The 25,856-nt window shown below is 42.9% G+C and overlaps 1 protein-coding gene and 1 long non-coding RNA gene across 3 annotated transcripts in view; one reads left to right on the forward strand and one right to left on the reverse strand.

Moving 5' to 3' along the window:
- Positions 1 to 1,499: 1,499 nt before the first annotated feature.
- Positions 1,500 to 8,674, reverse strand: LOC116993468. Its single transcript, XR_004417301.2, has 2 exons — positions 8,588 to 8,674; positions 1,500 to 8,018 (listed from the first exon to the last, which is right to left on the reverse strand). It is a non-coding gene; the product is annotated as an uncharacterized LOC116993468 (long non-coding RNA).
- Positions 8,372 to 25,856, forward strand: part of ELOVL4 (ELOVL fatty acid elongase 4) — a 37,598-nt gene continuing 20,113 nt past the window's right edge. The window contains exon 1 of one of the 2 annotated variants that reach the window (XM_033054059.2): positions 8,372 to 8,688. In XM_033054059.2, coding sequence (XP_032909950.1) covers positions 8,589 to 8,688 — 100 coding nt within the window. In that variant the 5' untranslated portion in view covers positions 8,372 to 8,588. Of the gene's footprint in view, positions 8,689 to 8,746; positions 8,959 to 25,856 lie in introns of those variants that run through there. The other variant, XM_033054060.2, reaches the window with a different exon arrangement.

The raw sequence follows: 25,856 nt of genomic DNA on the forward strand, positions 1-25,856 counted from the left end.
CATCCAGCATGGTGACTGCTCCCTACATTTGGATAGCATCTGTGAACTTGTGGCAGATACACACTGTTCCATTGTCAAAGCCATGAATGGAGATGTTAAGTAATATTGCTTCCAATATGAATTCCCAAGGAATACCACTTGTAAACAGACACCACGTCATTTTCAGCCTGTTACTTCAGTCTTTTTTTTTAATCATATTAATATACCCAGCTAGTTAATTGAACTAATGAGTAAACCCACCTACCTGTCGAGTTTAGCTCTAAAGATGCTGTAAGAGCAGAGACAAAAGCTTGCCAAAGTGAAGTGCATCCACTTCTCTGCCTTCATCTTCAAACCCAGTCATTACAATGAAGAATGTAATTAGGCTGGTCAAGAACAATTTGCCATGGGTAAATCCATACTTTTTTTCCCAATCACTTTCTTATCTCTTATGTGCCTGTACATGGCTTACACAAAGATTTGCTCCTTAACCTCCAGAAAGATGGAAGTAAAACCAGGTGGTCTCTATTTCCCCAGTTCTTCCTCCTTGTCATCCTGGAAGATAAGTGTGACATTTGCTTCTGCAGTCACTGGGAACTTCTGATCACTGTAACCCCTTGAAGAGGTAGGGAACAGCCTTGCAGTGATATGAGTCAGGCTTCCTACTTGGCTCTGTGTTCAAGTTGCTTGAGTAATCCCTAACTCAGTCTTCCTCTAATACTCCACCAAACATATGGAGAACAAATTTTGCCAATAAAAACTGGGATGTAAAAACCTCCACCTTTTTGACTCCTTCATTACTACCTGTTCACTGGGCCTTATTCTTCCTCTTGCTGCTTCCTTCATGTACTTCAGCAAGTTTTACTCTGGCTAGTCCTTGGTTTTCTTAATTTAGTCAGTTCAGACTTGGGCATTCCTTCTGTATTTATCCTGAGCAGCCCATGCCTTCTTCTCTGTCCCATAGGATCCCTTTTTCCTACGTAAGCCCTGTCAGGAGTTCCCCATTCAGATAGTCTGGCCACCTCACATCTGCATCATGTCCTGCAGACAGAAGTTGATATTTCTCATGGTTTGAGACTCACTCTCCTGGGCTTTTTCTTCCAAAGGAGCAGCTCCTGGGAACTTCCACAACAATAATCTCCCTGAAGTCCTCTTCTTTTAAGTTCTGAGTTGATATCAGTTCTTGCCTCTTGCTTTCCTTCTTCAAATCTCATGGCTTACTAGGTCTAGACCAAACAATCCTGGTTCTCTTGTTATTAGAATCAGCTAGGCAGAAATAAAACCAAATTTTATTATTCAACAAGCTTATTTTAAAAGAATATTTTTTTTTTCATCTTGACATATAATTGAAATTGATTCTCAGAGTACACTACTGTAAACTTTTTATTGTAATCTTATAATCCAGCATTCTTGGCCTTTCTCACATTGACCACTTTCCCAATGAAAAGGCAAGTAGTATACTTCTCTTGGTGATTCTGCTGTAAACAGTATAAAATAGGTGTCCATAAAACTCTACTGAATTCAGCGGAGTCCTTTTCATTTACACAAGATCTGTTCCAAGTATTGATTCATGAACTCTTGAAATACAGATACAGTGCTATCCTTTTGTGTCCATGAGCCTCTCATTACTTGTGATTTTTTGGCAGGTATTACAGTATCTGACTGGCCTTTGTCATTTGGACATACTTTAATATTGCCTCTAACAGATAGATTCTCTTCCAATGTCAGGCTTCCCAGTTTTGGGTTTAAGCATCCTGCTCCATTACATAGATAAGACCTAATATTTTGAGACAAGACCTGAGGCAAAATAAAGATTTGTGGGTAGATGCAGAGTTCATAAAATGTGCACACAGATAAAATGTGCACACAGATAAAATGTGCTTATTTTGTGTACCTACTCATATGCAGTAATTATCTTTTAAAAACCACGACAGTTTAAGGTGTCAGCTTCCCCTGTGGGAGTCCGTTTATCTGCCACGTAGAGCTGTGACTCTTACCTTGGGGACAGGTGACTTCATTCCCACCAGAGCTTTGTAATCCTGGTAAAATCTTCCTGAGTATTAATTGCCTCTTGCGCTAAGAATGGATGGCTCAGAGGCTAACACCAAGCCCAGTGCCACAACACCCTGTAATGGGCAGTGCAAATCACAGCAGGAAGCACGGTATGCCTGCAGAGCAGCCCTCCCTGGGGATTTCCCTGCCTATCCCCAGGCAGGACAGATAAATGCATGGCAGCTTGGGCTGAGTGTGAGCAGGATGTGGTAGAAGATGATTTTAAGGTCCTTTACAAGGTAATGACTGTATTTCTGATTTCAACAACTGAATATTCATGTGTTCTACTATCTTTTTCTGCTCTTGCTTTTTCTCTTGAAACACCATTGTCTTACTTACACACACACACACACACACACACACACACACACACAGAGACACACACACAACTACTACAAAATTTTCTACTGCGCATCCTGACAACTAAAAGAATTACAGCAGTCACTGCACAAAATTTAGAGCAAAAGCTCTCTTATGTTTAGTAAGAAATTTGGAATTTCGCTATACAAGCATAGGAAGTGTTATGTTTTATATGTGTCTGTCTTGCCTTCAACTACTTGGTGGAGCTTAAGGTTCTTTCCAAGTAGTGTCCTGAGGCTCATGCCCATGCCTGCATATGGCACTGGAAAGACCAGTGAACCATGGGTTTATACCAGGTTGTGGCCAAGACACAGTAGTTTAAGGGACATGCCAAAAATTTCTGCTCTATTCCATTCCAAACGGCTGGAACTGGCATCACTTTTCTCTAGGCTTGGTTTCCCCATACATAAAATGAAATTAATAATGCCAGATTACCTCAGTAGGGCTATGTGGCTAACCTACTGTTTATAAAATGTGTAAGCCTGTGGCAAATACTTTCACATGATTTTCTGAGGATAAGACAACAAGCCTATAATAAGGACTGGCACTCAGGCTGTCCATCCAGACTGTGCAGCTCCACAGTGCATCCCCCTGGCAGCGTGAAAGGCAGAGGTATGCCAGGTCACACCAGTTCAGAGGCCCAGGGGCTGACACAGCCTTTATGCAACTCCTTTACCACAATTTTGTCCTCCACACACCACATAGATAAAGGGTATGGGCAGCACCATCGTTACCACCCATGCTCACACAGCTACAGCCAGAGAGAGCACAATGGCACCCAGCTTGCGTAACCAACGCCCTTCCACCGACTACATTGCTATAAGCAGCTTCTGCAGGGGACTGTGCCCTACATTTCAGGCCATTACTAGTGCAGAAGCAAAGGTGCAAGATCATCCCTACAAACAGCCACACGCCTTCAGGAGGCTGACACACCCAGTGAAGTGGGTGCAGTAGCAGTGACACACACCTATGGAAAAGGCTGGATTTGGTAGTTAGCGACTTGCTGCAGATCTGACTATACATGTTGCTGTCATTTCAACACAGTGCCTTCAAAACATCAGCCCATAGTTTAGCATCGTCCTTCTCCAGCATGTACACATATGAAGCCCTCATTGCAAAAGCGTGCTTGCCACACCTCACAAATGATAGATGCTGTGACAGATATCACTGCAGATAAAAATCTTAGCTGTGTAAAAGTATGAGAAACCATGTAAGAAAAGTATCATTGAGGCAGAGTGAGATAGTATATATGCAGGTTTTTATCATCCTCATGTCTGTTGAACACTCATTTTTAAAAGGAAGCTGAAATGCAGGTAAAGCTATGAATGTATGTGTACCTGCTGGGTACACAACACATCTCATATACTGGATATGCACATTAGCTTCATGGTTAGTGACATCTCCCACACAGGAATAAATTATAAATTAATCTCTCAGAATGGTGCTGGGAAACACTGAACTAATGGCACCTCTTCTGAACCAGTGCTAAACAGCAGCAGTTTCAGCAGAATGCAGCCCAGCACTGCAGGCCAACACTTCTAGTCTCTGCCTGGACTGCAGTAAATAGGGTTAGTTCTACAATTTAGAAAAAAATCTCTAAATATAATGATCCTGAGTCAAACCACAGTTATATTTACTTGAGAGTAAAGCCTGATATAGCTTGGGAGAAAGCTGCCCACCACTTCCCACATCTTCTTCTTGGCACCAAATTTTTATTCAGAAAGATGAAGAGGAAATGTCAATAAGTGTAGAGAGCCCTTTGGAAACAAAACTTGCATTTACTTCACTGGGTGTGCTCAATCTGGCCCTTGACCATCTAAACCAGGATATTAAACATACTTTAATTCTCATATTTCTGTGAGAACCACAGTATATATGACTGATGTTCAAAAATGAAGTTGGACACATACGAGAAATCCAATTCAATGCTGGTGACAACAGTGAGGTGGAACCTTGCGGGAACTTACATCAAAGGTAAGTTCTGGCTAAAGCCTGCACTGAGCATTTGCATCTCTGGACACTTTCTGATGCATCACTCCAATATAATTGGTTTGGAAAAAAATTCTTTTGATGCAGTTAAATGTATGAAAGAACAGATGACATCTAGCAGATGGTTTAGAAAACAAAAAGCAGGATCTGTTTCAGATCCTATGAAAGACATTCTGTGGTATGGAATACCTGTGCGCAGTTACCCCACCTCAAACTATGGAATTAAGAGTGTGTTACGTAATAAACAAAAAAATTAATTAGTGCTGAAAGACACATTGTTGGTTTAAATGTTATTATTTTTAAAAATTATGGTTGTATGAGAACAGCTTCTTTTAAGCTTTTATAGTATAAGCCTGCCTTAAATCAGCCTCTCTATTGAAGCAGATAGCAATTGTACTATTGTACATGAACACACTTGAGCCTGTACTTTTTGATTCAAAGATCAAATTAGCTTTTTTTTTGCTCAGCTAGCAGTCTTTATAAGGCATATCAACTTGGAAGTTTTAATGCAAGGAGCATATCAATCGGACAGGCTGTGCAAGAAAATCCCATCCATTGCAAATTAATGTGCTAATTTATTTAATCATTTTCCCTCCTAAGACATTGATGGAATCAAATTTTAAAAATATGAGAATTCAGTAATTAATCAAAACACATTTCTAAAATTAAACGTATTTTCAACATTTAAATTTGATCATGCTCAACACACATAAGACTTTATATGCCTCCTTTACTGATAAGTGAATAGGTTGTCCCTTACCACAGCATGCGACATTTAGATCTGTAAAATGTGTTGATTCAAGCAATTTTATGCTTTCCCATCAGGTAAGTTCCTGGTTGTGGTGATTTTTTTTGTAGCAAGGCAGAGTTCTTTTACTGCTGTTTTTGTCTTTTGTTGAGCTGCCTGGAGGGCTCACTGTTGGCAACATACAAAACTCTGACTTCTTTCTTCCTACTACACCTCGTAAATATTACCAAATATACCTGCATTACATTTTCCCCTTACAGCAATTTCATTGCTAACCTAAAGCAAAACCTGAGTGGGAATACTTTCAACTAGTGCAGAAGCATCTGCTGATTCATCAATCATTATGCTAGCGTATACTCCACTAAAATTAATGAATAAATGTGTTTTTACAAGCATGACTAAAGGTACTAATCATGGGGAACTTGTAACATTTCCATCCTATTTGTTTATTTCACGAAGAGGCAGAAAATGACTTGAAACAGTTCTGAAATGAGACATCATTGGGGGTTTTGTACAAAAATATCTGGAAGAAATACCAATGGTTTGTATCTGGAATGGGAACTGGGAGGAGACCTTCCTAGAGCCACCTGTCCTACAACTTCCTGTTACCTTCTGCACCCTTCCCAAAGCGCACAATTGCCTGCTGCCAGCACAAGCACCCTGGAGCACTGGGCAAATGGCTGGAGCACAGCTGGGACTCTGTGTGTTCCTCTGGGATCAGGTGCCACAGATCTGCCTTTTCCTGGCAGAAATTTACCCATCTGAGATGTCCAGGTTTTAAGAACATGTAGATTACCAAGCAGAAGATGTCAACGCTAACTAATGATATTGAAAGATCATCATTTTCTGATTACTGTACTGGAGATTTCCTTGGATGATATTTTGATACTATGCCTTTGAATATCTTCCTACTTCTGCTCTCTTTAAGTAGAAGACATGGTCTCAGCACTCTTAAGGCAGCATATCCTGCTGGATGCACAAATGTGGAAAACTAACTGGGATATGCTTGGAATACAGACACAGACCTAAGCACATCCGCATATTTTCAGGTTACAACTTAAACTAATGAAAATTTCAGCATACTTTTTAAAGGCAATGTCAAAGCACTGTCAAAGCAATGTCAAAGAGGAAATTACTCTGGTTAGATAGTTAGTCTTCTCCCTGTTGTCCAAACTCTGCACTCAGCTGTGGCTCCTCTCAAGCCATAATGGCTCTGTAAAATTATCTATGTACAGTCATATTGCTAATATAAAGGATTTCATTGCCATCAAGAAAAATTACCTAATTGGAAATAGCTGAAACAGTAAATTGGATGATATAAACATTTTATAAGCAATAATTATTGGTGTGCAAAAAGGACTTCCACAGAATAAATAGGCATTCTAATAAAGAAGTAAGTATATGTAGACTATAATATAATTATTAACAGAAATATGTATTCATATTGGTAATATGTCTTTTTCCTTTTTCGTTCTTTGGTAGACTGTGCATCTTCACTCCTAGTGTTGGTGGCACTCTCCTAAGTCCCCATCTTGCCCAACAGGGCAGAGGAGTGTGAACCTTTGTCATGTTGATTCACTCAGCAGAGTTCTGTTTCAAGCTATGGCCAACACAAATGGCCACATACCAATTTGAGGATTATGACTCAATCTCCTGGTTTCCTTTTGATTTAAATGATAATGTTACCGAAAGTTCTGAAGCTGTGCTTTAGACAATGCTAACCACATATCAAGATACTAAATGTCCAACAATACACTCCAGTGGTTTCTCCTATTGGAGGCACAGGAAACACAGCTAACGCTACACTGTCTGCCGGCAATTTGAGAAGCAAGTTGGTGTTCACCTTGCCCTACCCAGTGACAAATCCACTGCAGAGCTCTCACCAGACCTTCTGCCACCAAAACAAGGCATAATTCAAGTCACTGTAATTCATGAAGAATTTTGATTGACTCTTCTCATGTGAGAGAAGTAGCGGCTGTCCATACATCCACATGTGATAACCTCACTTCGCTCCAACTTTCAGCCAGCGTTGGGATAAGTTGGACTTCCCTGTTCATCAAGGCCTCCAAGTCTTGACATAGCTTCTCTTCCTTTTCCCAGCATAGGTGATCCCTACTGCCAAATGCCTGGTGCAGTGACTCTGCTTCCAGTGGAGTAAGTAGTGATGGTCAGTGTGCCTCTCCTGTCTATAGGGTTGGGATCGCAGCAGCCAGAGCAGTGCGGGAGCTGAGCCGGAGGTGACTCACCCTGGAGGAGGAGTGCGAGCTGTGCTCACCAAGACCAAGTGACAAGTGACAGAGGTGCTGCTGCACTGGAGGAGGGAGCAGCAGACACCATCTGATCTGCTGCCTGCTAGAAGGAAAGCTTGCAGCTTGGGTGGAGCAGGTCCCCTCCTGCCTCTCGCTCCCAAGGGTGTCATGTAGCCATCTGCACCATGCAAGATCATGGGACAGACAAGCTGTCAAGGAGGAGATAAGAAGCAAAGGGTGTGAGGAGCAGCTGGGACGAGGGTTTGCTGGGACTGAAACACAGGGTGCAGAATGGATGCTTCTCCTGCAGCACCCAGCAACACTCCGGGCAGCTGAATCTCTCTGCTCCATGAAGCGACCATAAAGGCCTTGGTCCAGGAGACAAGGGGAGGTGTGCGAAGGGCGCCTGGAGCAGGCTGGCCAGGGAGGTGCCACCAGGTGGTGGGGCAGGGAGGTAGCGAGGTCCCGCTGCGGTCGCTGGTGTTACTGGGAGGAGAAGGGATCTTAGCGGAGGCTCCTGAGAGCAGCACAAGAGCCTCGGTACGCACAGACCGAGGTAACGCCAGCACCGCTCACGCCGGACCCTCAGCGTGTTTGTCAAGGGGTAGCAGCAGGGGAAGAGAGAAGAAAAATCCAAACTGCTACAAAGAGAGAAGAAAGAAAGGAAACAGGAGTTGGCTCAAAATATTAATCCCCCCGCCCCCCCGATGAAAACCAAAAATAAAATAAATCCTATCTGAACATAAAAAGCCAGGCTGAGAGAATAAGCGCCTCCTCGCCTCCCAGGGAGGAGGAGGAGCAGCGGGGTCCCCGCACCTGCCCGGGCCGGGCCCGCGGGCGCCTGCGCGGCCGAGCCGGGCCGTGGGGCCGCGGGCGCCGCCGGGGGCAGCGGGCCGGGGCCACGTGACCGCCCCGCACCGCGCCGGGCGCTGCACCGAGCGAGCCGGCAGCACCGAGCGGCACCGAGCAGCTGCGGAGCCGCGGCCGCCGCCGCGCCGCCCCCCGCCTCCGCGCCCTCCGCCCTGCCCGCGGGGCACGGGAGCCGGTGACGGGAGCGAGGCGGAGTCTGGAGGGAAGATACGGAGAGATAGAGATTTAAATCACATCCCCGGCTGTAGAAGGGGCAGCAGCAGCAGCAGCCCCGGCGCAGAGGCACGGACGCACGCGCCGAGATAGGTCTGCCGGCTCCGCCGCTGCTGCTGCTGCTCACCATGGGTGCCGCCGCCGCCGAGCCCCCCAGCGCCATGGGCCTGGTGTCCAGCGTGGTGAACGACACCCTCGAGTTCTACCGCTGGACCTGGAGCATCCGAGGTAACGCGCCAGGGCGGCCGCGGCCCCGCCATCGCCGTGCCCGGCGCCCCCCGCCCGCTGCCGCTGATGCGCAGCGGCTCAAAATGGCTCCGTCTCCCGGGAGACGCGGAGCGCGCTCCGGATCCGCGGGATGGGGCCGCGGCGGGAGCCAGACCCCCCCGCTCCCGCCTGCCCTCCTCGCCCCTCCGGGCGCGCTCGGCGCGCTGTTTGTTTATCTGCCATAATCCCGTGCAGCGGCGCGGGGTGCGCGGGGCATCGATCCGCGGCAAGGTGAGCGCGTCCCCCCGGCGCCCGCGGGTGGACGTAGCGAAATCCGCTTCCCAGGGCCGTGGTTCCTCCGGTTCTCTGCCACCGCGGCGTGCCTTGGGGTGGTCATACGGGGATCTGATGTCGGAGGTAAGCCAGGCCCTCCGGTAAATCGTGCCGGAGCTCAGGCGGTCCTTGGCTTCTGCGTCAGGTGGGAGCCCCGCGTCGGCATCGCGTGGAATTCAGAAAAGAAATGAGGAAATGGTTGTTACCGCCAGTGCAGCAGCTTTTCATTTTATATTAAATGTGTTTGGGTCAGTTCTGCTGTTTTCCGTTTTCAATATGCTCCACTCCTGTATTGGCACTCCACGACTGCAATGTGGCAGATGCTGAAGGAAGAGTAAAGCTCTTGGAATATGTGTGGAGAAATGTGCAAAAGCAGCTCTCGGTGCTGGGACGGCAAAGAGGTGGTACCTTGCTGCAGTGACCGGTAGCTCTGGAAGCGTTATTGGTCAGCGTGAATGGTTCTGTCTCGTGTGTCAAATGAAAGGAGTCGCAGCTTTCACAGTTGCTATTGTGAGTGGTCACGGGCAGCTGGCAGAAGGATCGTTTACTCCTCTGGATGTTTTCTTCTTTTTGTCGTTGTCCACACAGCGATGAGGTTTAGCTGTTTTGAAAGACACAGAGAAAAACTGGAGTGCATGCAACTGTGGATGTATTCCGTGGCAGTGGGATAAGTGGGAAAGTGGGGCCTTCGTTACAGACGGGAAGCTCACTGCATCAGCAGTCTTTGCTTTTCCACCCCCCTCCCTTCTGCCATCTGTCAGATAATAAATTAATCTTGTGTTATGGATGGAAGGAGCTCACTTTTTTTTCACAATTTGCCTTCCCATAACTTCAGTGTTTTGTAATATTTTAAAAAATGAACCTGCATGCATAGTTTTCTCTTCTGTTTTTAAAAACTGCCAGAATATGAGAGCAAATAAAAATGCTTGCAGCAGCACTGCATTGTAATCTACCAGTGTTTGCTCTCTTTCTCTGACTCTTGCAACGTACAATTGTTCGTAGACTGCCAGGTAATGAATGAAAGAGATGCTATTCTAGTCAACTGATAGCATTTTCAGATGGATATAAAAATAGATATGGGTACAGAGTTGATAACCTTAAGGTTTACTTCATTTATTTGAAAAAAATACTTCACGTTCTGATATATATCCTGAATTTCAAACATGTCATTTAAGTCTGTCAATAGACCCTGTCCATCGTAAGCAAAAAATTATCAGAGGAAAAAAGTAAATATAAAGAATGTAACAATAAGTAACTGACAGTGATAATACCCATAGAGCAAACTTTTTTCTTCTGCTTCTTTGAAGGATATTAAGCAGTAGTAGGATGACATTGTTATTGCCCCCAAAATATGTGTAAGCCTTACTGATTTACTAATGGAAAAATCTAAATTTTTGCTTTAAGTTTGGTGGCATTATTGTTAAAGCAGGATTCCATTGCAATGAAGTAATCAGTCCTATTTTGTGGAGAGTTTCTTATTCAGATTTTAGATTACAGCAGGTCCCTGCAAGGCTATTTTGGGTAGAGCCTAAGTCACGTGAAAAACACATTAAGTTCTTATTTATACCCAGTAGTATGTGAAACAAGGGTCTCCAGTAGTTTTTACAGTCAGGTAGGGAAACGTAATATGTCACATTGTGGTTACAAGGTAGCTCAGGATAAGAAAGTGTAATTCATGAGGCAATGCTGTGTGGCTGTTCAGTGAAATACTTTTCAATGCCCTAAGCCCTGCAAAAACACCTGCTCAGTTTGCTGCTTTTCTGCATGTTTCTTTGTTCAGACAAAAATAATTGTCTCCATTTGCCATCTCTGAGTGAACATAGAGCATCCTTCCGGCACCTGAAGGGGGTGGTGACAAGAGAGCAGGAGAGGGACCTTTTACCTGGGCATGTAATGATAGGACAAGGTAATGGCTTCAGACTGAAAGAGTGGGTTTAGATTAGATATTATTAGGAAAAAATTCTCTCATGCAAGGGTGATGAGGCACAGGAACAGGTTGCCTAGAGAACTTGTGGATGCCCTATCCCTGGAATTGTTCAAGGTCGGGTTGAATGGGGCGCTGAAATTCTAGTGGAAGATGTCTCTGGCCATGGCAGGATAGTTGGAAGTAGGCGATCTTTAAGGTCCCTTGGAACCATTTTATGATATGTTAAAATTGTGAATTCAGCACTGTTATGAATTCATGCAATTCACCTTTGTGTTAAGAGCTATGACAGTGATGTTGCTCAACAGAAAACACAAATTATGGCATGCAAGACCATTGCCTAATGTTCAATATCATTAAATAAAAAACTATACCACGCAGCAAAGTTGCTCAACAAATGATGCTATGCAATAGCGTTACACAATAAATCATACTGAAACACTACTACACAGCAAAATTACACAACAAAATGTGAAGAAATTTTATTCCCACTACTACTCCTACACTTATTCTCTCCAGTTCCCACTTCCATTTTTTATTGAACACCTGTGTGTCTTTAGCTCTGTTCTCTGTATTCAGCAGGATTGTCCTGTCAGCAGGTGTTTTCTCCTGCTACCTCGGACTCCTGTGATGAGACCTGTGTAGCACTGTGCCAGAACATCCCACTGAGTCTTGTGCTGCTTTATTTTCACACATTAAAGACCTGATCATTTTCCTCCCCTGCTTTGTGCTATTTAAAAATCAACTGACCTTTTATGAGACCAAAAAAACCCCAAAAGACCAAATGTATCATGAGCCTAAATGGATTTTGAGTTGATGTTACAATTTCTTTTAGCATTAAGCATGCTGTCTAAAGCTGATTTGTTTGTGGTTTTGGTTTTTTAATTCTTGCATTTGGGAATAATAGCAGTGTTCTGTGACTTTTTCCCCATATAAATTATCAAATACATTTTCAGCTTTAGCTTAATGCTTGAAAAACTACGTTTTTTTTTTTTTTTCTCTCCTCCCTTGACTACTTTTCAGACCCCTTTCATGAAAGCCCAAAATCCATTGTAACCATATAGTCACCTAGAAGGCTGAAGGACGTAATTTAGGAAGCCAAAGACTTCAAGAAGAAATAGAAGGGTCAAAAATATATTCTTAGCGGTCATCAAGGGGATAAAAAAGGTGGTCGGAGGAACAGTTACTATCAGGAAATATGATCTAGGAATTCCATGCCCTTATTTCTGTAAGGGCATGGGACCAGCTCCATGTAATTGCTAGGGCAGGGCTTCCTTCTTTCTCTCAGCTCGAGTAGCTGGTTGGGGTTGGATTTGCCAGGAAGGATTAAGGGTATGATTAGATGACTGAGCAAGTGACTTAAAGGGAGGTTCCAGGCTGAGTCCAGGAGAACTATTAAGATGAATAACTCAGGACACAACCCAGGAAAGAAGAGTGTGGAAATCTCAAAACATGGGTGAAGAGACCATTGTCATTTGGGGAGGGGGAGTAAGAGACTGACTTGAAAAGAAGACTTGTGAAACACTGCACAAAAAGTTTTATTTAGAGGAGCTACTTAATTTTAATGTACTGACCTAAGGAATAGAAGACTTTACTGACTTTGAGTGGGAATGATTGTTCTTGGTGCTCAAGAGTATAAAGGAGGCAGGGCCATCCGAGGCCACGTGGGACTGCTTTGGAACAGCAACTATTTACAGCTGTTGCAGTTAATAAGATTACAGACTTTTTCCATCAGTAGGAAAGGAGAGAGATGCAAACTTTCACTTTAACATAGCATCCTGTTCAGGAGCAGCATCAATTGTAGCTTTTATCAGTTGAGTCAGTCTTGTAAGGCAGTGAGGATGGAGAAGATGGGAAACTTAAAACTGGTTGCCCAAAAAGTGAACCAGTGGAGAAGCTTCCTTGACAACACTGATTGCCATGAACACTTTTGTTAGGGATCTTGAGACTAATTTAAAATTGTCCAAGAATTTCAGGTTCATTTTCTTTTTCAGTCCAGGGAACAGAACCAGAATAAAACACATTTCTTTTTCCCTTGTACCTTCCCCCATGGAGAACCCAAGTATGACCAAAGGATCCTAAGTGATAATACTTGAGAAAAGTTCACTGGGGTGCTTAGCAGAACACTCTGAGTGCAAGCAGTCCCTTGTAGCTGAGGATTTGTGCCAAAACTAGAGGCAATTAGAATCCCAGTGAAAGTGCTTCAGAGGGTGATGATGGAGAAAGAGAATGAAGGGTGAGATCAAGAAGTCTGTTTCACAGAAACAAAGCAGAGCATGTTCCTAGACTTTCAGAGTGCTGGCTAAGCATCAGAGTTGGTGATTTGGCACAATACTTGTCTTACAGATACAATTTTCTTCTCAAGGGAACAATTTTTTTCAATCTGTGGCCATGACTGGGTAAAACACAAGGATTAGACAGGGAGAAACACACTGGAAATGGAAAAGCTATCTAACTAGGCTGGCTTATGGCAGAAACACTTGGAGAAACTGATTATGGAAGTAAAGAATGTTAATGCCTAGATCATATGAGACTGCTGTCAACTAAACTGAGCAACAGGAGCATCACAGTCTACTTGATTCATTTGACATTTAATTGCCAGTTAGTGAAGGGAGGGGATTTATTAGTGGAAAAAAATAATGCTTGGTATTGAAGGTAACTTGCTGAGTGTTTGAGGGAAATTCTACCCTGTATTTCATCATCAGGAGATTTTATCAGATTGTACAACACAAAAGACATAATCAGAACTACACCGATACCAAGCATTTTTGGAAAGGGAAACATCATTCAGAGAAGTACATTAGTGAAGGGGAAATGTCTGCTTAGAGATCTTGGGTCACTTAGTTTCAAGACCTTGGTCATGAGGGAGTAGCATCAAACAAAATAAACTCTATGGATGAGAAGCTGAATTATGAGTGGAAGACTTCTCTTTCCTGAAATGAAGGAGGGGAAGTTGTAGGGATGATATGCAAATCTCAGCTCCAGCAAAGAAATGAAACAGAAAAAAACCTTCAAAGAGCATCAGCAAGAATGTGATACAAACTTCTGTTTGAACACTCATCAGAATATTCCAGAAGGAAAAGGAAACATGTAGACAAAATGACAAGAGCACAACTGAATGTTTGAAAATTCATTCTGAAACTGTGTAGGTAGTATGTCTTGAAATCTTTGAAGGAAATAAGTTGAATGCACTTAAAGGGGAATCCATGAGAAAAGATTCGGAAATGGCTGTATATCAATACATGGTAAATTGCTGTTGGGGAGCTCTCAGCAAATCATGTTTTTCAGCTGAGGCATCATGAGGTGTAAATCAGTATGTGATCCTGGAGCCCCATACTGCACCCAGAGGTGAAGAAGTATTGAGCAGTTGAAATACCCTTGGCATGAAGCACTTGTAAGTTATCCTGGAGACTCCACTGGTTATATAGATTGAAGTGGCTGAACTCTTGTTCATAGGTAGCTGTCTCTACTTGGAGTACTTTGCCCAGAAGTGTTGGTAGCTGTCACCCTGCATTTATGCTGTGCTCAGGGTGAAGAGGCATGTAGCCACAGGGCTGTGGTTGTAGATCTGAACGACCAGAAGAGGTTGTATTCAGGGCAGCTGTGCTGTGCTGTCCTGTGCAACCAGGGAAGAGTGTCAAAGGCTGCATAAGGACAGGTAGCAGAGGAAGCTTAGGGAACATAGAATGTAGTTCCTTTAAAGGTGTCGTAGATCAGGAGTCATGAGGAGTGGGTGAGGCAAGACTCCACTCTTTCCTCTGCCAGTCCAGACAGGTTTTTGGAGTTACTTGATTCAAATGGATTAGGAGAGCATTTAGATAAAAGGTGAATGAATGACAATACTCCAAACACTTAATGAGGAGGACTTGAAGAGGAAGAATTTGCTAGGATGCAAGACTGAGGGAGGAGAAGAGACTGTTGTGTGTACTGAAGAGTTTTTTGAGGTAAGGCAAGTGGGGTTGAATGAATGCCTGAATGGCCTAAGAAACTGGATCCAAATGAGAGTTCATTTATCTGAAAAGAATCGACCATTAAAAGAATGACAGCTTTGGCTTTTAAAGGGTGTTGGTATGAGTGGAGTGTTCCTGGAGCACAGAAGCTGTGACGGTGTGATTTTAAGGACAGATCTGATCCATAAGGTAGGACTTCTCTGACTGGTAAATATATGACAAGGCTTCACTTTCTCAGGCTGTATTTGGAAACCAAGTTGGAGCTACCATTGCACTTCATAAGGAACTCATTGTGTGGGACTGTCTGACTGACACCTCATTTAGGAGGATGTAGATGCTGAACACAGTTACTGGATCTTGTGTGGTGACAAGTGGGTACAACTGTGCTCAGTGTTGTCAAACTCAAGTGCTTCTGAGTGTATGAACTTCAAAGTCTTGTGGAATGTTAAGGATGTAAATGAAGGCAGCTCTGAAATTCAGGCTTGGCAATACTTAGGTGTTAGCCCTGTTGGGGTTTTGAGTACTGCACCCTAGCTTGTAGGCAAAGCAATAAGTAGCTGCAAGGCAAGCCTTGTGATGAAGAGAGTGCAACATGGTTTGTGTTAACTCCTTTTGTGTGTACTTGGATCTCAAGATAAGCAAGAGCTAGATTACCTTTCTGTCATGGAAGGTGAGGGAGAATAAGCTACCTCAGTTTGGTTTACATTTGATACATGATAGTGACGTGCCTTGTGGGCATTAATTGCTTTTGGTTTTGTTTTGCTTGTGTGCCCACAACTCCACTTCTTTCTTCAGCTACTTGAATAATTCCAGTGGTTTGATCCTTAACTCCTGTCCTGGAGTGTTCACTCTCTCTGTGGCATTGTGTCTGCTTGTACTGTGGGATTCTTTCCTTGTATGGTGTTTGCATGGCAAGATTTTGGTACTAGGGGAGCTATTCTAGAAGCTTCTTCCATCTCCAACAGAGCCAATACCAACCCATTCCAAGATGGGCCCACTGCTGGCCAAGGCTGAGCCAATCAGTAACAGCAGTAAAATCTCTGTGACAATCACACCATCAAAAGCAGCATGGCCAGCATATTGCAGCAGGTGAGTCTGTCCCTCTACTCCACTCTTGTGAGACCCTACCTTGAGTACAGCTTCCATCACTGGGATCCCCAGCACAAAAAGGACAATGACTTATTGGAGCAAATCTAGAGCAGGGCCACCAAGTTGATTAGAGGGATGGAGCACCTCTCCTATGAGGAAAGGCTAGGAGAATTGGAATTGTTCAGCCTGGAAAAGAGAAGGTTTTGGGGTGACCTAATTGTGTCCTTCCAGTATCTAAAAGGAGCCTACAAGAAAAATGGAAATAAACTTTTTTACAAGGGCATGTAGTGAGAAGATAGAGGAAATGGCTTCAAACTGAAAGAGTGGAGGTTTAGATTAGAAATTTTAGAAAAAAATTCTTTACTCTAAGGATGGTGAGATGCTGGAACAGGTTGCCCAGAAAATCTGTGGATACTCTGTCCCTGGGAATGTTTAAAGCCAGGTTGGATGGGGCTCTAAACAACCCAGTGTAGTGGGAGATGTCCCTGTTCTTTACAGAGTTGTTTGAAGTGGGTGATCCTTAATGTCCCTTTCTAAACCAGGCCATTCTGTGAGTTTACAATAATATACTTAAGAAGAGGAAAATTAAAATGGCACAGAAATAATTGCGGCAGAGAAGAGAGTGAGCATATGTGAGACAAACCATTCTGCAGACATGGAGGTCAGGGAAGGAGGGCAAGGAGTTGCTCCAGGTGCTGGAGCAGAGATTCCCCTGCAGCCATGGGAAAGACCATGGTGAGGTGCCTGTGCCCCCAATGCCTGTGGAGGTCCATAGGGCTGCAGAGATCCATTTGCAGCAAGTGGAGGAGCCTCACACCAGAGCAGGTGGATGCCATAAAAGGGCTGTGACCCTATGGGAAGCCTGTGCTGAAGCAAGTTCCTGGCAGGAAGGATCCCACACTGGATCAGTTTGTGAAGAACTGCAGTCTGTGAGAAGGACTCAGGCTGGAGAATTTCATGGAGGACTGTCTCCTGGGGGAGTGACCCCAAGCTGGAGCAGGGGAAAGACTCTTCCTCCTAAGGAAGAAGCAGCATTAGAAACAACATGTGAACATCAGAAACAACTGACTCTAATCTTTATTCCCTGTCTCTCATTGCCACTGGCAGGGAGAAATTAGAGAATCAAGAGTGAAGTTAAGCCTGGGAAGGAGGGAGGGTTGGGGAGAAAGGTGCTTTTCAAGTTTGTTCTGTTTCTCATTATACAGCTCAGATTTTGATTGGTAATAAAATCAAGTACAGTAATTTCACGAATACAAGCCGCACCAATTTGACTAAGATTTTGCTCCTAAACCGGAAATGCGGCTAATAATCAGGAGCGGCTAATACAACCTCAGAAGTGCCTGCCAGAGTGCTGAGCCGAGCAGCTGCAAAGTCGGTATTTTGCGATTGTTACAAATCGCTACTCCGTTGCACCGCGGGTGGAGCCTGGCTCCCTGTAGGCAGCACGGGGGGCGGGGAGAGAGGCGGGAGAGCTCTCTTTCCTCCTCTGCCACAGCCCAGGGGAGAGACGGGGGGGGCCCGGCGCCGCCATTGCTGCAGCTCGGGGAGGAGAGGGGGGACCCGGGCCGCCCCTACCGCGGCCCGGGGAGGGGGGGGGGAAGCCCGCGCCGCCATTGCTGCGGCCCGGGGAGGGGGGGGGAAGCCGGCGCCGCCATTGCTGCGGCCCGGGGAGGTGGGGGGAAGCGCGCGCCGCCATTGCTGCGGCCCGGGGAGCCGACAGGAGCCCCACACAAGCCATTGCTGTGGCCCGGGGAGCCGACGGGAGCCGCGCGCAGCCATTGCTGCGGCTCGGGGAGCCGACGGGGTGCTTTGTCCCCGCCCGCCGCCGCCGCGGCAGGAGCAGGGAAACTCCGTCCCTGCCCGCCGCCGGCGCCACGGGCGCGGGAAAGCTCCGTCCCCGCCCGCCGCCGCTGCCGTAGGAGCAGGGGAAGCTCCGTCCCTGCCTGCCACCGCGGGGCAGCGCCGACCCGGGGTGACCGAGCCCAGAGGCAGCGGCGGCCGGCCCCGAGCTGCAGCACCGTGCTGGACCACCTGGCCCCGTCAGCGGCCCCTAGCGGGCCGAGCCTGCACAGCCTTAGCTCAGCCAGTAAACCCCGCCCTCCCGCGGTTCTGTTACTAATTGCACGCGGGTCCTCGCTGCGAACGACAAAGCGGCTTATATTCAGGTGCGGCTTATCTATGGACAAAAACCGAAATATTTGCCAACACCCAGAGATGCGGCTTATAGTCAGTGCGGCTTGTATTCGTGAATTTACTGTACAGTAATTTCACGACCATAAGGCGCACTGGACTATAAGGCACACCCCCCAGGAGTCAGCAAAATTTGCAACTTTGTAGATCAGATAAGGCGCACCGGACTATAAGGCGCACTTTTTTTTTGCAGCGAGGCTCCGCCCCCAGCTCACCCTGCACGGTTGCTGACCGAGGCCCCGCCTCAACCCGGCAGCCACGAGCCACCGGGCCCACCTTCACCCAGCAGCCATGGGCCCCCAGCACTGCCGGCTCCTCTCACAGCTCACACTTCGGTTTGGCAAATTTTGCAACTTTGTCCATCAGATAAGGTGCACCGGACTATAAGGCACACTTCTGGGTTCGAGGGAAAATTTTAGTCAAAAGCCTTTTAATCATGAAATTACTGTAATTTCCCCAAGTCACATTTGTTTTGTCCATGACAGTAATAGGTTTGTGACCTGTCCCTGTCCTTACTCATGAGCCTTTTTTTTGTTTTCTCCACCCTGTCCAGCTGAGAGGGGAGTGATAGAGCAGCTTTGCTGGGTACCTGACCTCCAGCCAGGGGTCAAACCACCACATCCCCAGTTTCACTCTCTGTTTCAGCAAAATCATGAACCCTTGGTTCTGCTTGGTTTGTTTCCATCATATTTTCCTATTCCTCTTATTTCTTTCTGCTGTATCTAAAAAGTGTTCATCCTCCAACTCTTGCATATATTATGCTTAATTTACATGCTTGACTATGGTGTTCTTCTATTTTCTTTTTTTATCTGCTTATAGATATTATCTTCATGATTCCTCTCAAGAAAAATTGTTTTATTGTTTTCTAAATGTTCCTGGAACATTTAGAAGAAGTGAATTTGTAACCCATGTCTTTCCCTTTTTTTGTTGAGCCAGCAAATCTTCCCTCTGACGTGATTTTGTCTTTCTATTCTGAGAATATCATTGTAACACCTTGTTTTTAAATGGTTTGAGTTAGCATAAAGAAAAGAAGAAAATAGTTAATAGTTAAACTGACTGGGCTGTAAATAGGAGACTCCATATTTTCTGTGGTTTAATATTTAGTGTTTACAGGAACAGATGTGTGCAATAGAAATACATACAGAGTAGCTCAGAATGCTTTGATAATTAGGTCAGGGCTTTTTTTCCTGCTCTGTCCAATCTCCATTTTAGTGGTCCCTGAATTTTTTACCAAGACTGAGAAACTTTATTGCAGAAACCATTAGGGAAGCTTGGGAGCCGTACGTTACCATGGAAGGTAATGCAACTGTAGAAGTGAAAAGACTTAGCTGTAGCAGTTGTTTGAACATATTATGTAGCTTCCAAACTGATGATTTTGCTGCTATGTACTTGTGAATTAAAGATTTGGGCACTGATCATCCTTTTCATCATTTTTGGTTTAAGAACATTTTGTCATTTACTTCATATTTTGAAAATCAGAATTTCAAAATTAGTTTGTTTTGGTTTTTTTTTTTTGGTGTTTGGTTCCTCACCCCTGATTTGTCACTTTTGTTGATGTTAAAGGGATATTGAGGAATTAGGTTCTAAATGTTTTAGTATTTTGTTTTTCCTTGGAGGTTTTGACTGATGTATTTGTGTTAAGCTAACAGAAGACCTAATGTATCTCACAGCTGTAAATTTACTTCTGCCTCTGCACTTTGAAGAGCTAATGCATTTCGGTAACTCCTTTTGTAGTTTTTAATCAAAACAAAATTCTCATCTCATTCATCCTTCTGTAAAACCAAAGTGATGAGGAGCATCCTTGTGATAATGCAAACAGGAAAAGCAAGTAGTTTATCAGAGAGCTTTCTGTTCAGCTTCTTGCAAATTTTCTCCAGTAGCTTTCTGGTATTATTCTTAGGTAGATTTCACTTGCCATAGGTGGTTTTCATACATGCTTAAGCACTGCATTTAAAACTCTCTAAATGTTACAAGAGCAGCAGTGTAAGTTGCTTACATCTGCTATGTAGTTAGGCATCACTGTCCTTCCAGTGTAGCACATTAGCATGACACATATCAGTGCTGAATTTACTGTCCCGTGTATGCTGAGTATGTAACACTTGACTCCGCAGTGGAAAAGACCTTGCAGAGTTATTATTGACCTGATATTAATAATCTTTCACATTTTTCAATGAACTTACTTTTAAACTGAGGAAATCCAGTAACAATTCTGTTTATGGAGAAGGTCATCATACCCTAAGATCATCCCCTTCAGCATTATAAAACTCTGGGTGGGCCAATAGACTAATCTGCTATTGCAACATTGAATGTGGATAAATCCTGTGTTTGTGTTACTGCTAACTGATACCCCTACAACTGTTTTCATTGTGCCAAAACCCAGCACTTTTGTGTGAAGTTATGACAGGTCCAGTCTGAACTCTGAAAAATTTTTGGCAAAAACCACAAAGGTTTGAATAAAAGTTTCAGTAGAAGAAAAGCTTCATGAGATGTGTTTTGTGCGTTACTTTTATTGCTTTAGAAATACAGAGACATAGACTGGTTCATAAAGTCTGCCACAAGTTTATAAAATTACATTGTGTGGTAGGGTTGGGGATTTTGTTTGCTTTCATCTTTTTACTCCATAACTTAAAATATTTAAGAAAAAGCATGCAGATATCACAGCACTGGGAATGCACCTTGCATTTGTGATGTTTGGAAAAGATTTGGCAACCAGAAGAATGCTTCACGCCTCGAGGGCTTGTATCTTGCAAATCTTGTGTAAGCTTCAGTGAGGATTATATTTTTATTATTCCTTGAAGCAAAGCATTTGTACTGTCCCCACAAGTAATCATAATCAATGGAGGAGATAAATCAAATATAATTTAAGCAAGAAGTAGTCTCTTTGAACTTGAAAATCCTGGGACTTGATGGTAACTTGTCTTGTGTCCTGAACTGCATAGTAATTGCATTATTATCCTTGCCTTGAAACACGTGTTCATGTGATTGCTGTATATAGGCACCAAGACAATATGGTATTAATGACTTAGTGATAGCAATACTGAGAAGACTAGAATGCTGGTCAGAATAATGGGAAGGCTAGTTAAAATACATCTGGCCTTTTAACAGCAAATTGGGATTAGGCCTTCCTGTTACTTCAATGGGAGTTTATGAAACACATGCATGTTAGCTGCAGGAAATGTTGCTCTTAGCTGTGTGGCATTTTGATTTTATGTTGCTGGATACAGCTTTCAAGAAGACTAAGCAGTCAATGACAATGCCCTGAAATTCAAAACAGAGGCACAACTGGTTATGACTGGTACCTCTTAGTCTTGCCTTGTAGTCCTCTTGATTTTGGGGCAGGCATCTCTCATTTCTGACCCCAACAGGATTTTGTACAGCAAACTTAGAATATGTGGGTTTCATTGTTTTGATTTTTAAGGTATGTGGTCTTGTGCTTGAGGCTGAATACTCTTATTCTTCACCTTAGTTTTATGTTTTATGGCTTGTTAAAACGACAATGCTTTCCCATAAAATGTTGATGCCTCTTGTTCTTGACCTAAACAAATGATGGGTCTAGGAAAGAAAATTGTAATGAACTAGTAAAAGTTTAATTCTAATTTCTTTGACTGTAGAGAGCAACTAACTCTATGCAATGGGTCCAGTTAACATTTTACAGCAAGCTGCTATATGTTCTACTGGTCTTGCTGCCTCTGAAAAGACATATCCTGTACTAAAATGGGAAATTCTTCTAAGAAAGTGCTCAGCTTATACATGTGTCAATGAAAGCTTCATGACCTTTGCTTTGTAGATGACACTAGATTCTTTCTGAGTTAGGTACAGGTAACTTTGACTCTGTCAATCCTTAGAAATTCCCATAGTGCCAAAAGACTGCAGACATTGCAAGTATGATAGATAAGAAAGAAGCATAAACTGGCCATTCTTTTTTGTCCCAATAATTTTGCTTCCCTGTAGCAATCAGTCTGCACAATCCCTCCTAAGAAGCCATGGATCTTTCTTTTGACTGAAACATGGATGAGGCTATAGGGTTAGCATTTTCGTTCATGAAATAGCTTCAACCTACTATTACAGGATTTTTCATTAAAAAAAAAAAAAAACCAACTTTAGAAACAGATTATTAGCAACAGGACAGGAGGAAATGGCCTCAAGCTGTGTGTGGGGAGGTTCAGGTTGGATGTCAGGAAAACTTTCTTCACTGGAGGGGTGTTTAGACATTGGAATTGGCTGCCCCAGGAAGTGGTGGAGTCACCATCTCTGGAGGTGTTCAAGAAATGATTGGACATGGCCCTTAGGTGCTATGGTTTAATTGACATGATGATGTTCAGTCATAGGATGGACTCGATGATCCTGAAGGTCTTTTCCAACTTTAATGAGTCTCTACTTCCATGAATTGAGGATTAGAATGCAAGTTGTGCAATGAATAATCAATAGCAAAGCAGGTAAATTAATTCAAGCAATGACAACCTAAAAGAAAAATTTGTTTGGGGCCATATGAACAGTTCTATTAAAATAATAGTAAGTGAATAGAAATTTTTTAATTCTGTAGATTTTCAGTCTTATATACACAATCAAAAATATATGGCCCCTCAGTTTTCACTCTACAATGCTGCTTCATTATCAGTCTCGAGTCTCAAACTGTGCAGCCCATGCAGTTGTGCACTGTTTTAAAGGCTGATTTTATAGCTTTAGCTGTTGTTGTTCTGAGATGTTAGTCAAAGACTGAGCTTTTTTCTTGAAATTTCTACAAAGTGCTAACAGTAAATCTACTTTTAAATTATTCTGATGCTGTAACTTAGTTTTACAGCATAATCAGGTAGATGCTTATTCAAGTTTACTTTCAATGGATCCAGTCTGCAGTGGTTGTGTAGCCAGAGTGAATCTTACATTCACTTGTAAATATTTACATGACTGAACCAGTACTTCTAATAAAAATGTTGGAGAGAAGTATATTGTGCATTTATCTGTAGCCAGAAAGAAAAGGGGGAGGGAGGGGAGCACTAAAGCACTAAAATCACTGAAGGAATCTAGTGTGAAAACTTTGTGAACATTTTAAGGTGTGTGAAGTCATCTTTCTCACTTGTTTTTTAGTATGATACATTCTTTCATTTTGTAATTATGTCAGTTATAGTGGTAGTGAAACTAACAAGATGTGGGAAATTCTTAGATAATTAAAACACTGTGGTTCATGGAATAGTACTCCAATTGGGTAATACTGCTTTGCCTTCCTTATATTGTGGAGTTAAAAATTGACTTGATTAAGGAAATCTTTGTTAAACTTGAGGTTGACGTTGAGAGTACGTTTGTTAAAATAAAGGTGATCTGCAGAGAGCTCTCACAGAACCACTTTTAAATGCTCACCATCCTTTCTGCAGTCTCTTTAGAAATGTAATCGGACAGATGGATGTGCTGGATTGGCACTGTAAGTGTCTTTGCGCTGAGAATAGTATCAATAGCTATTAATAACTTTGAAAGTCTCTCCAGATAAATTAGTGAGTAGTGACCTTATAGCTAAGAAATACATATGTTAAACTTAAAATAAAGATTTTTCTAAGTAGTTATTTTGAACCCAACATGATCGCAGGGAATTGCAAAAATCATGTGCTTTAGTAATGTAATGCTTTCTCTTAAACTAATTTTAAAAGCAGAGATGATCACCATTGTACTGTTTCAGGATTTCTCTAGGTGAATGTCAAAGTGACTGTACTATGCATTTGTTCATTTATTTTTAAAGTTTGTACTTCTTAGGGAAAGAAAAAAATTGATGGTAGGCTAAGTAAAATGCAGGAAATTGAACCATCTAAAATCTTCTCTATCAGAAAGAAAATGCTGAACCGTGTTTAACAGAAATGCTTGCATATTAAAACAATTACAGTATGTTTCTCGAAAGTTTCTTGAGATTTTTAATGCTAGAACACCATCACTGCAACCTTAATTATTGAAATTCATCTTCACTTGCCATCCATATTTCAGTATAGGTTAATTATGTTGTCTTTGGACATTGCCAGGCAGGATATTCAGTCCTTTTCACTGTTCTTCTTGCTTTGAAGGAAGAAATCAAAGGGGTTTATGTGTGTATTTCTTGTTAATTTATCCACAAAAAGAATTACATCCTGCCCAGGTAGATACCTCAGGGAAATTTCAATTATTTTATATATATATATATATATATATATATATATAAAATATAAATACTTACATATAATATATATACACACATATAAATACATAGATGTAAGTTCTGGTTTTTGTCTTTGCAAGATGAAACTCCAGAATGTATATACAGAAAATGACAGGAAAGCCTTGTGTGTATGCATATTTCCTCCTGTTTCCTTACATAATGGTAATTTTCTATCAGGCACATGTTAGCAGATGCCTTGGTCTAAGCTGGATTCATTTTTGCTATAGAGTGCAACTTTAAGTGTTTGCTCTAAAACTTTTCCCACCTTACCAGGAGAGCACTGTACTACAGGCTGTGCCATCACAGCAGACATTTTATTTGTGATGGAATTAGAATCTGGGTCTTGGGATTTGAAAGACAAACGCATTAATCCCCTGAAAGATTCAGTCAATCTCTGTCAATTCTAATCAGGTAAAGGCATTGCTCTTTTTGCTTCACAGCAGTTGGAGGGATTTTTTTAATTCAGGGAGCTGGCCTTTTTATTTCAAGCTTATTTCATCTTTGAGGTAAAAATGTCCCTATTCTGTGTGAAATACTGCAGGATTTAATGGACTCGTATGTCCCCTTAAGCTATCACAGTTCTCTGTAATTTGCAGAAATCTTTTGTGGTCATCAGCACCAGCTAGTAAGCAGGACACAAAATTATGCTGGTTTTGCTAGAACAGGTTGGGGGATGGGGGGAAGGAAGGTGTTGGAGTAGCTTGGAATGTTTGTCACTTGAGCAGATGACTTAAGATAGTGAATTTATCTTGGTCTGAAAGAGACCATCTGAAAAGAAGTTTGGAGCAAGGGTCTTCATGTTACTGGATTTTCTGTGTAGAACATGGACAAACAGGCTTGCCAGGTAAACTGAGATTAAATTGGTTTTGTCATACCCTCTGAGCTATAAGAATGATACATGGAGTTGATTTATGATGCAGCAAGTTACTTTGCATTAGCCAGGAGTGATGAAAAAAAGTTCTGGGATTAATAGTATGTTTTCTGATGCCACACTGTGCAGAAGCTCCTAGATGCCCTTAAAATAAACATAAGATGTGTTCGTAGTTAGCACTATAGAATAGACTTTTACTCTTTGGCCAGGATGTACTCCAGAACTGAATTTCCTACTATGTTCCCTCTCATAGAAGCATTTCGTGTTTGAAGTGTAATTACTTGTCCTAGGAGAGGTCAGCCCCCAAAACGGCAATGCTATATTCCCTGGGCTGTGTGTCACAAGATGTGTATCAGTAATATATGTTTTTCCTGTAAATACTACAAGACTTCTCTGGGATATAGTGTCTCACTGTCCAAAAACCCTTTCAGAGGGAAAGTAACAGGCTGAAGCCATGGTTTGGAAGAGTAATGGCAGCTTCTCAGGTGCTCTTATGTAGTTGTCAGAGTTAATAAAATATATCTCTTGGTTTTCTCCAGTGAAGTTCTTCAATTTATAGTATTTGTGGAAATGAGGTGGAAGAATTATTTACAGCACTGATGGGGTGTGAGGAAAAGCCTACTTGCAGCTGGGTTTTAATAAAAGTTGTCCCTTTGT

Source organism: Catharus ustulatus, chromosome 3 (assembly GCF_009819885.2).
Source record: "Catharus ustulatus isolate bCatUst1 chromosome 3, bCatUst1.pri.v2, whole genome shotgun sequence".
NCBI classification, from domain to species: Eukaryota; Metazoa; Chordata; class Aves; order Passeriformes; family Turdidae; genus Catharus; species Catharus ustulatus.